At 37.3% G+C, this 12,689-nt stretch overlaps 1 protein-coding gene across 1 annotated transcript in view; it reads left to right on the top strand.

The window, feature by feature from the left end:
• Window positions 1-12,689, top strand: part of SLC9B1 (solute carrier family 9 member B1) — a 108,893-nt gene that overhangs the window by 4,295 nt on the left and 91,909 nt on the right. Inside the window, exon 2 of the mRNA XM_037830367.1 lies at window positions 7,789-7,858. Coding sequence (XP_037686295.1) covers window positions 7,790-7,858 — 69 coding nt within the window. The 5' untranslated portion in view covers window position 7,789. The remainder of the gene's footprint in view (window positions 1-7,788; window positions 7,859-12,689) is intronic.

Raw genomic sequence — 12,689 nt, 5'->3', positions numbered from 1 at the left:
AGAAAAACCACAACTAACTACTAGGGAACTCTGAAAAGTAGAGGCAGACTGTGAAGGGGAGTCAAAACTTCAAGAAGTTACCTATACAAGGCTGAATTTCTCTTTTCTCTCATGTCTTTGATGTGAAGGGAGATCTAAGTCAGGTAACTGTATAAGGGCAGCACAAGAGGCCAAAACCACAGGTATGTTTATGGCCTAAGGAACTGGGAAAATGGGTTCCTATTATCCACAGAGAGTGTAAGGAATCCTTATTTTGTTCCCCCTTTTTTTCCTCTTGCAGTTTTGCCTGAGGTCAGGCCTTATTTATGGGAGCGTGGGCAGAGAGAGAGAAATCCCATCTTCTGGCCAGGGGAACCAGGAAAATAGAATTTGAAAGTTAGTAGGGGTGGGGGCATTTCAGGAAAGGAGGAAGGTAGAGAATAGGGTTCCTTAATTCTGTGTATGAACTCAACCAAGTCCTTGGGTCACCCCAAACTGTGCATATCTGAAACAGACCCCAGTGAACTATGATGTAAACCACTGTCCAAGTCACCAACTAAGCCCTGAGTGGCACATGCATGGAACAGACCCAGGGCAGCCTAGCAGAAGCTTTGAAAACTGAATTGATTGGAACCACTGCTCACAGAAATCAAGTGAAAGCTTACAGTCTGCATCTAACCAGGTTGATTGCCTGCTGAAACAAACAAACAAAAAAAAACATATTTTAAAAATTCACCAGAGGACCTAGAGTTTACATAACAGAATGTGCAGGATATATCCAAAATTACTCAATATATAAAGAACTAGGAAATGGCTATCTCAAGGGAAAAGAATCTCGCCAGATGCCAACCCAAGATAACACAGATGGTGGAACTATCAGACAAAGACTTTAAAGCAACTATTATAACTATGTTCCATGAGGTAAAGGTAAGCATACTTATAATGATTGGGAAGATATTAGTTCATCGCAGAAAATTAGAAATCATAAAAAAAAGTGAAAAATTGTGAACTGAAAAATATGGTATCTGAAATTAAAAATTCACTAATGGGCTCAATAACAGAATGGAAATGACTGAGGAAAGAGTCAGTAAACTTGAAGTTAGATCAATAGAAATTATCCAATCTGAAAAGCAAAATGAAAAAAGAATTGAATAATAAAATGAAGAGTGCTTTGAGAACATTTGGGACAATATGGAGTTTACAGACTAATGAGGCAGGTGCATTAAACAAATAATCATCCTAATGAATGTATAATTATAAACTGAAATAAGTGCTCTGAAGAAAATTATCAGGATTCCACAAGAACATACATATAACAAATGGGCCTGATTTTGACTAAGGACAGAAGTGGTGTCATGTATATTTCTTTAAGTACATGGCTCAACATGGTCCTTGAGCTAAGGGATAAAAAAGAGCAAACAAAATGAAAGGGAGTTTGGTGGTGCAGTGTTTCAGTTAGAAGAAAAAGCAAGTTTTAAGGCCCTACAGAAGGAACCTGGCAACTCTAAGAAACTGAAAAAATGCTAGAGTTACTGGGAGTGAAACAAATAGACGGGAAATGGTATAAAATTATGTTGGAGAGGGGACCAGGGACCACATTGTACAGAACTCTATAAGCCATGTTAAATATCTTTCTTTGTCCTAAGGGCAGTGGAAAGCTAGTGAAGAGTACTGGGAGACACAGTCAGTGATATGTTGAGAGATTGAGGGACTGAACCTTCAAGATCACCAACTTTTATCAGTTGAGTAGATGATAAGCCTACAAAGGAAACAGAGAAGGAATAAGAAGTGTGCGTGTGTGTGTGGGGGGGGGGCGGGGGTTTGTGCGGTGAGAGTATGGTTTCACAGAAGCCAAAGTAGAATGGAATGTTTCGTCATGTCATTTGTTCACATGGAGTTTATTTGTGATGGTAGCTAGAATTATTTTGTGGAATGACAGGAGTAGAATCTCAACTTTAGTACATTGGGAGTGAGTGCTTGGTGGGGAAATGAAGACTGTGAGAACTGCCCACCAATGTTTATTGGTGAAGGGAAGGAGAGAGATAGGGTAGTAACTGAAAGGGGTTGTGGCATTTCTGGGAATCTTTTTATTAAGAAAAACTCTTTTAAATTTCATTGGGAAGGATCTAACTGAGAGGAAGTGGGAGAGAAGAGAACATTGATACAGGCAGAGAAGGGACTGTTGATAGTGAAAAATTCTTGAGAAAGCAAAAGGAGATATGATCCAAAACACAATGGTCTCATTGTTTAGAAAGAAGGGCACTTCCTTTTAATTTAAGAGGAGGAGAAAAGTAGAGGATAGGTTTGTACATGGAAATTGGAGGCAAAGATATCTACTGAGAGTGAGGGGGAATTTGTGGAGAATCAGTGGTTTAAGAAAAATGAAAGGTTTGGGAATGGTCATTGGGGAAATGAATTGACAAGAGAATGATATGTTAGGATCAGCCCATTTGAGGCTGTTAATTATATATTATAGAGATGTCATGTTACTGTTTAGTGTAGCCTTCTATAGAAGTTTGCTCAGTTAAGGGAATGGAAGAAATGGTATCATAGGGATGGTGCAGCATTGAAGTTTTTCTAGAAAAGTGCAATAACAAAACAGAAAACGAGGCTAAGGGAATTTAGGATATTGGTAACAATGTTTTCAGGATGATGGATTGCAGATTTTGAATACAAAAGGAATTAAAGAAAAGGAAAAACCAAAGATTGAGCTAAAGGTACCATTGCAACTGCATATCCTTATGAGGTTGAAGAATGATTAAAGGGAAAGAAGCAAATGTAGTTGAAATCAAGCTTATATTTGCAGGCAGCATGCTTAGATACTTTAGAAAATACAAAATACTCTACAGTCAAATTATCAGAATTAAATAAAAAATTTAAGGACTGGATACCAAGTAAATAAAAATTACTTGTATTTCTATATATTAGCAAAAAGGGGGAGGGGATGTTAAATGATGCTATTTGTAGCAGAATCAAAAAATAACAAATATATGGAAAAAAGTAATGAAGCTGCATAAGATCTCTAACTGAAGAAGTAATGAAAGCTGTGGAAAACCTCTACAGTGAAAACTGCAAAACATTATTATGGCAAAATAAAGAAAATCTAAATAAATAGAATGATTTACAATATCCAGGGATTGGAGGACTCAATATTCTTAGATGTCAATTCTCCCAAAATGATCTATAAATTCAATGCAATGTCAGTCAAAATTCCAGCTGTGTTTGTGTGTGTGTATGAATTAACAAACTGTTTCTAAAATTTATATGGAAAAATAAAATAGTCAATCCAATTCTAAGGAATAACAAAACTGGAGAACTTACACTATTAGGTATCAGTACCTATTGTACAAGCACTATACATATTGGCCTTAGGATAGACAAATGGGCTAGTAGGACAAATGGAAAACAAAAATAGTTTCATGTACATATGATTACCTGATTTACAACAAAGGAGACATGGAAATGCAATGGGTAAAGGATTACCTTTTTAATGAATGGTGCTGGGTCAATTAGATATCCTTATGGGGAAAACTAATTTTGACCCCTTTCTCATACTAAATGTAAAAATCAATTTCAGATGGATCAAAGACTTAAGTTATGGGAGGCAAAACCATACTGCCTCTAAAAGTTTATAGAGGAGAATACTTTATGACTTTAGGGCAAGCAAAGAATTCTGAAACTAAAAACTCTAAAAGCTCTTTTATAAAGGAAGAAAACAATAAATTGGACTAAGTTAACATAAAACTTCTCTTTGTTCACAGACATTGTCAGTGTGAAAAAAGCACAGTGGGAGAAGATATTTACAATTTATATATCCAACAAAAGATTCTTATCTAGACTACATAAAGAACTCCAGAAAATCAATAACAAAAAAGGCAGCCAACACAATAAAAAAAATGAACAAAAGGTTTGAAAAAAACACTTTACTAAAGAAGAAATAATGTCCAATAAATATATGAAAAAGTGTTCATTAGTCATCAAGAAAATGCAGATTAAACCCACATGCAATATCACAAAGAAAAACTAAAAGAAAAAGTACAATAAAAAGGTTAACAAAGATGTGGAAAAACTGGAAATATGAAATATATTGAATTGCTATCAGAAGAATAAATTGAAAAAACTATTTGGCATAATGTAGTGTCATTGAACATACTCCTACTTAATGACCTAGCAATTCCAGAGACGAATGTGTAGATGCCCACCAAAACACATGAACACAAAAATTCATAGCACTCGTCATAATATCCAAAAATGTCCTTTATGTAGAAGGATAAATTTTAGTGTATTCTTGGAATAGATTACTATACAGTTATGAGAGGGAATTAATTACAACTATTCTTGCTATATGCAAGAGCACAGACAAATCTCACAAAAATAATGTTGAGCAAAAGAAGTCAAATAGAAAGACTTCATTTCTTGAAAGTTAAAAAACAGGCAAAATTAATCTAAGGGTGTTAGGAGTCAATATAGTAGTTACCCTTAAGGGAGTATTTAGCGACTGAAAAGAAGACATTAAGGGAGTTTTGGGGGGTGGTAATCTTTTGTTTCTTGATCTGGGTGCAGGCTACTCAAGTGTGTTCACTTTGTGAAAATTCACAGAACTATATGATTATCATTTGTGAACTTTTTGAATGTGTGTTATACCTCGATAAAAAGAGAAATTAAAACTGTACGGAGTTCCTTTTCTTATAGGTGAGAAATTAGTAAAAGTATATCCATATGCTTCCTTATTTGGTAGCAGTACAAAAGGGTCAGACCATTGTCTAGACCAAAACCCTCCCTTGCCTGTGAAGAAAAAATTCCTTTTTTTTGCATTGAATCAGGAACAGAATCTATTTTCTGTTTCAGACATATCAGATATTCCCTAATTTTCTGTTTTCTGCCAAATTGAATAAGAATAGGGCATTTGTGCATTCTGTTGTCTTACCCACTAAGAGAAAGTTGGACAAACTTTTAAACTTGATACACACCCACTCCAGATCGGGTAGAATCTTCTGTCTGAAGCAATCAGACAGAAAAACTTAATTCATCATAAAATTTGGTAAAAATGCTCTCAGTGTAAGGCAAGGATGGGGATTGTACTCAGCTAGAAGACAGGATTTCTGCCATTGTTGGCCTACTGCCTACAGCTTTATTCCAGCTCTTGTCAGATGGTCCCAATTACTTATCAGGGCCTGTGTCTGTCTGCACTCTAAGAAAAATAATAATCAAAATAACTATCATTTATTGAACACTAACTCTGCTAGGCATTGTAGGAAGCAGTTATTTATTTATTAATTTGAGGAAAAGTAAAGAGGGCCTGGCTCACATCCCACTTAACTAGCTGTGTGACTTTGGGAAAAAGTCCTTAACCTTCCTTGGACTCAGTTTCTACATTTGTAAAATGGGGATAATGATAGTACTACACCTCATAAACCCGTTGTGACAACTGAATGAAATAATTCATGTTAAGTGCCTAACATAGTTCAATTTGTGTCGCAATTACTGAATAATTTACTCCTCAAATAATGAATTAAGCACTATTGATAGCATTATTTTACAGCTAAGGAAACTGAGACCAAAGGCTATAGACCACTTCCCACAGCTATTAAATGTTAAAGGAGAGAATGAAATATATGTCTATTCAAAGCCTTTGCTTTTAGCCACTATGCACACCACCAACCAATTCCCTTCTTGGCAGATATGCAGGATGTTGAATAATTGCCAGGCACAAATATTGCAGCTCAGTATCAAGCTTCACTTATAACTGCAAACCTGAACATTTATTATTGAGACCTCTTACCTAGGTTTCAAAGCTCTAATGCATAAGCTACTTGCCTGGATTCTAAACCCTGCTATCCTGATCATGAAATGCTGCCTGGTTTCTTGATTTCTCTACTTGTATGATTCTTGGTGTCATGTTTGCCTGGTCCTAGTCTATCTGCTTAGTTATGACATGCAGCTTCTCCTCATTCAGATCACACCTCAAATGTCATTCTGTAACATCACCCTGGTTTATTTTTTTCAGTCTTATCACAGTTTGAAAATACTGTTTATTGTCTTCCCTTTCCCCTCAACAAGATGTAAGTTTCATGAAGCAGAAACCTAAATTCATGTTTTGTCCTTCCTTTTTCCACTTTCTCTTCAGAGCCCGGAGGAGTAGGAAGTCAAAAATTATCAAAAAAGAATGAACTTTCTGTCCTGACCTCATGGTTTATGTGCACCTCAATCCAAACTCTTTAAATGGTCCTAACCCTCAGGCTACCCCTTTAGAACTTGGCACAGCTTAGGCTATTCACCCAACCTCCTTGTTCTCATAACTGCTTAGCTCCTAATCTAAAAGCTGATGTTAATTTAATGACATAAGAATACACAGTAGTAAATTTGATAATCTCTTCAATCTTCTACTTTAAGGGATTTGTAGATCTGATTTTTTCTCATCAGATTTTTAGAATAAATGGTATTCTCTGCTTTAGTAAGTCATAAAATCAGTTATGATCCCTTATAGAATTTTACACACTAATATTTTGGTTATTTCATTAAAGCAAGGTAACATGTTTAAAGCACCTGGCATATGGTAGGTACTCAAATGTTAACATTCCTTTTCCCTTTCTTTTTATTTAAAATTTTTCCTAGTAAAATTGCTTGCCTATTTTAAAAATATAGATGCTTGAAACATTAGGGGGTGTATCTGTTTCCTAGATCTGCCACTACAAATTTGATGGCTTCCCACAACAGAAATTTATTCTCTCACAGTTCTGGAGACCAGAAGTCTGAAATCAGTGTGTCAACAGGGCCTCACTCCCACTGAAGATCTAAAGGAGAACTCTCCTTGCCTCTTCCAGTCTCTGGTAGCTGTAGGTGTTACTTGGTTTGTGGCAGCATAATTCTGTCTTCATATGGCCTCCTGTATGTCTCTGAGTTTTTTGCCTTTTCTGTCATTTATAAGGACACTTTTCATTGGATTTAGGCCCATCCTGAATCCAGGGTTATCTCCTCTCAAGATCCTTAACTTAATTACTTCTGCAAAGACCCTTTTTCCAAATAAGGTCAAATTCACAGATAATGGGAGTTAGGACTTGGACATATCATTTGGGGACCACTGTATGTTCCCTATAGGGGGTTATGTTCTGGTAGAGTATCTAAATAATTAGAACTTGGGAATCTGCTTTAGTTAACTCAAAAGTTGAGAGAAAGAGATTTTCTTAAGGCAAAGGCACTCTCCCTACATTCAAAAGCTAACAAAGAATCACAGAGGTGAAAACAACTGATATTTTAAAATAAAAGTTTCTTAGACTTAATTCTTCTTTCAATGTAGTTCTACTTCATTCTTATTCAAAATAAAACCTTATAGATAAATTAAATTTTTGATCTACAGACCTTTCAGATGGATTATGTAAAAAAAAAAATCAGTAACTTACAGATATAGGTATTAATGTAGTTGATTTTCAATTTAATTTCAATTTTAAATTTCCTGTAGTCTCATACAGGAGCATGACTGCAGGTAGAGTAAATCAGCAGTAGAAATTATCCCAAACATACTTGTTCTGTGCATGTAGTAAAGAACTGAGTTTTCTGATAGATGCTATTAAGTGATGGTCCAGCCCTATGAACTATTGAGAAGTGCTAAATTTCTGTTTTATAATCATTTTAAAAAGTTATGCATATGGCAAAATGAATATTTGGAGCTGTTCTGAGTATGAAGATATTTGATAATAGAATTTTATGATAAAAAATCATTAAAAATTAATTCCACATAACCATATTTGTTTTCACATGGATTTATTGTCCTGTTTTTTTCATTCAAATTCTTTTTCTTTTAACTCTTAGCATGTACACCACAAAACTGAGCAACGAACATGTGGAGAACAAAAGTCCCCAACCATCTCCAACTCCTCAGGTAAAAACTTAACACTGTATTATATTATATAAAAATATGTCTGGAGGCGGGGCAAGATGGCAGACTGGTGAGCTGTATGTTTTAGTTACTCCTCCAGAAAAGTAGGTAGAAAGCCAGGAACTGCGTGGACTGGACACCACAGAGCAATCTGTCTTTGGGCATACTTCATACAACACTCATGAAAATGTTGAACTGCTGAGATCAGCGAAATCTGTAAGTTTTCGCGGCCAGGGGACCCGCGCCCCTCGCTGGCAGGCTCAGTCGCGTGGGAGGAGGGGCTGTCAGCTCCGGGAAGGAGAAGGTAGAACTGCAGTGGCAGCCCTTATTGGAAACTCATTCTACTGATCCAAACTCCAACCATAGATAGACTGAGACCAGACACCAGAGAAACTGAGAGCAGCCAGCCCAGCAGAGAGGAGACAGGCATAGAAAAAAAAAAACAACACGAAAAACTCCAAAATAAAAGCAGAGGATTTTTGGAGTTCTGGTGAACACAGAAAGGGGAAGGGCGGAGCTCACGCCTTGAGGCGCATATGCAAATCCCAAAGAAAAGCTGATCTCTCTGCCCTGTGGACCTTTCCTTAATGGCCCTGGTTGCTTTGTCTATTAGCAATTCAATAACCCATTAGATTTCTGAGGAGGGCCCTTTTTTTTTTTTTTAATCCTTTTTTCTTTTTCTGAAACAATTACTCTAAGAAGCCCAATACAGAAAGCTTCAAAGACATTCAATTTGGGCACATCAAGTCAAGAGCACAACTAAGAGAGCTCTGAGACAAAAGGCAATAATCCAGTGGCTGAGAAAATTCACTAAACACCACAACTTCCCAAGAAAAGGGGGTGTCCGCTCACAGCCACCATCCTGGTGGACAGGAAACACTCCTGCCCATCGCCAGCCCCATAGCCCAGAGCTGCCCCAGACAACCCAGTGTGACGGAAGTGCTTCAAATAACAGGCACACACCACAAAACTGGGCGTGGACATTAGCCTTCCCTGCAACCTCAGCTGATTGTCCCAGAGTTGGGAAGGTGGAGCAGTGTGAATTAACAAAGCCCCATTCAGCCATCAATTGAGCAGACTGGGAGCCTCCCTACACAGCCCAGCAGCCCAGAACTGCCCTGGGGGGATGGCACTCACCTGTGACATACCACAGTCATCCCTCAACAGAGAACCCGGGGTGCACAGCCTGGAAGAGGGGCCCACTTGCAAGTCTCAGGAGCCATACGCCAATACCAAGGACTTGTGGGTCAGTGGCAGAGACAAACTGTGGCAGGACTGAATGGAAGGATTAGAATATTGCAGCAGCTTTAAAACTCTAGGATCACCAGGGAGATTTGATTGTTAGAGCCACCCCCCCTCCCTGACTGCCCAGAAACACGCCCCACATACAGGGCAGGCAACACCACTACACACGCAAGCTTGGTAAACCAATTGGGCCCCACAAGACTCACTCCCCCACTCACCAAAAAGGCTAAGCAGGGGAGAACTGGCTTGTGGAGAACAGGTGGCTCGTGGACGCCACCTGCTGGTTAGTTAGAGAAAGTGTACTCCACGAAGCTCTAGAACTAATAAATTAGAGATAAGGACTTCAATAGGTCTACAAACCCTAAAAGAACTCTATCAAGTTCAGCAAATGCCACGAGGCCAAAAACAACAGAAAATTATAAAGCATATGAAAAAAACAGAAGATACGGATAACCCAAGCCCAAGCACCCAAATCAAAAGACCAGAAGAGACACAGCACCTAGAGGAGCTACTCAAAGAACTAAAGATGAACAATGAGACCATAGTACGGGATATAAAGGAAATCAAGAAGACTCTAGAAGAGCATAAAGAAGACATTGCAAGACTAAATAAAAAAATGGATGATCTTATGGAAATTAAAGAAACTGTTGACCAAATTAAAAAGATTCTGGACACTCATAGTACAAGACTAGAGGAAGTTGCACAACGAATCAGTGACCTGGAAGATGACAGAATGGAAAATGAAAGCATAAAAGAAAGAATGGGGAAAAAAATTGAAAAAATCGAAATGGACCTCAGGGATATGATAGATAATATGAAACGTCCCAATATAAGACTCATTGGTGTTCCAGAAGGGGAAGAAAAGGGTAAAGGTCTAGGAAGAGTATTCAAAGAAATTGTTGGGGAAAACTTCCCAAATCTTCTAAACAACATAAATACACAAATCATAAATGCTCAGCGAACTCCAAATAGAATAAATCCAAATAAACCCACTCCGAGACATATACTGATCACACTGTCAAACACAGAAGAGAAGGAGCAAGTTCTGAAAGCAGCAAGAGAAAACCAATTCACTAAATACAAAGGAAACAGCATAAGACTAAGTAGTGACTACTCAGCAGCCACCATGGAGGCAAGAAGGCAGTGGCACGATATATTTAAAATTCTGAGTAAGAAAAATTTCCAGCCAAGAATACTTTATCCAGCAAAGCTCTCCTTCAAATTTGAGGGAGAGCTTAAATTTTTCACAGACAAACAAATGCTGAGAGAATTTGCTAACAAGAGACCTGCCCTACTAGAGATACTCAAGGGAGCCCTACAGACAGAGAAACAAAGAAAGGACAGAGAGACTTGGAGAAAGGTTCAGTACTAAAGAGATTCGGTATGGGTACAATAAAGGATATTAATACAGAGAGGGGAAAATATGGCAAACATAAACCAAAGGATAAGATGGCCGATTCAAGAAATGCCTTCATGGTTCTAACGTTGAATGTAAATGGATTAAACTCCCCAATTAAAAGATATAGATTCGCAGAATGGATCAAAAAAAATGAACCATCCATATGTTGCATACAAGAGACTCATCTTAGACACAGGGACACAAAGAAACTGAAAGTGAAAGGATGGAAAAAAATATTTCATGCAAGCTACAGCCAAAAGAAAGCAGGTGTAGCAATATTAATCTCAGATAAAATAGACTTCAAATGCAGGGATGTTTTGAGAGACAAAGAACGCCACTACATACTAATAAAAGGGGCAATTCAGCAAGAAGAAATAACAATCGTAAATGTCTATGCACCCAATCAAGGTGCCACAAAATACATGAGAGAAACACTGGCAAAACTAAAGGAAGCAATTGATGTTTCCACAATAATTGTGGGAGACTTCAACACATCACTCTCTCCTATAGATAGATCAACCAGACAAAAGACCAATAAGGAAATTGAAAATCTAAACAATCTGATAAATGAATTAGATTTAACAGACATATACAGGACATTACATCCCAAATCACCAGGATACACATACTTTTCTAGTGCTCACGGAACTTTCTCCAGAATAGATCATATGCTGGGACATAAAACAAGCCTCAATAAATTTAAAAAGATTGAAATTATTCAAAGCACATTCTCTGACCACAATGGAATACAATTAGAAGTCAATAACCATCAGAGACTTAGAAAATTCACAAATACCTGGAGGTTAAACAACACACTCCTAAACAATCAGTGGGTTAAAGAAAAAATAGCAAGAGAAATTGCTAAATATATAGAGACGAATGAAAATGAGAACACAACATACCAAAACCTATGGGATGCAGCAAAAGCAGTGCTAAGGGGGAAATTTATAGCACTAATCTCATATATTAAAAAGGAAGAAAGAGCCAAAATCAAAGAACTAATGGATCAACTGAAGAAGCTAGAAAATGAACAGCAAACCAATCCTAAACCAAGTACAAGAAAAGAAATAACAAGGATTAAAGCAGAAATAAATGACATAGAGAACAAAAAAACAATAGAGAGGATAAATATCACCAAAAGTTGGTTCTTTGAGAAGATCAACAAGATTGACAAGCCCCTAGCTAGACTGACAAAATCAAAAAGAGAGAAGACCCATATAAACAAAATAATGAATGAAAAAGGTGACATAACTGCAGATCCTGAAGAAATTAAAAAAATTATAAGAGGATATTATGAACAACTGTATGGCAACAAACTGGACAATGTAGAAGAAATGGACAATTTCCTGGAAACATATGAACAACCTAGACTGACCAGAGAAGAAATAGAAGACCTCAACCAACCCATCACAAGCAAAGAGATCCAATCAGTCATCAAAAATCTTCCCACAAATAAATGCCCAGGGCCAGATGGCTTCACAGGGGAATTCTAGCAAACTTTCCAGAAAGAACTGACACCAATCTTACTCAAACTCTTTCAAAACATTGAAGAAAATGGAACACTACCTAACTCATTTTATGAAGCTAACATCAATCTAATACCAAAACCAGGCAAAGATGCTACAAAAAAGGAAAACTACCGGCCAATCTCCCTAATGAATATAGATGCCAAAATCCCCAACAAAATACTTGCAAATCGAATCCAAAGACACATTAAAAAAATCATACACCATGACCAAGTGGGGTTTATTCCAGGCATGCAAGGATGGTTCAACATCAGAAAAACAATCAATGTATTACAACACATTAACAAGTCAAAAGGGAAAAATCAATTGATCATTTCAATAGATGCTGAAAAAGCATTTGACAAAATCCAACATCCGTTTTTGATAAAAACACTTCAAAAGGTAGGAATTGAAGGAAACTTCCTCAACATGATAAAGAGCATATATGAAAAACCCACAGCCAGCATAGTACTCAATGGTGAGAGACTGAAAGCCTTCCCTCTAAGATCAGGAACAAGACAAGGATGCCCGCTGTCACCACTGTTATTCAACATTGTGCTGGAAGTGCTAGCCAGGGCAATCCGGGAAGACAAAGAAATAAAAGGCATCCAAATTGGAAAAGAAGAAGTAAAACTGTCATTGTTTGCAGATGATATGATCTTATCTCTAGAAAACCCTGAGAAAT

Source organism: Choloepus didactylus, chromosome 3 (assembly GCF_015220235.1).
Source record: "Choloepus didactylus isolate mChoDid1 chromosome 3, mChoDid1.pri, whole genome shotgun sequence".
NCBI lineage: Eukaryota > Metazoa > Chordata > Mammalia > Pilosa > Megalonychidae > Choloepus > Choloepus didactylus.
The sequence above is the reverse complement of the archived record's forward strand: the minus strand, read 5'-3'. Positions and strand labels throughout refer to the sequence as shown.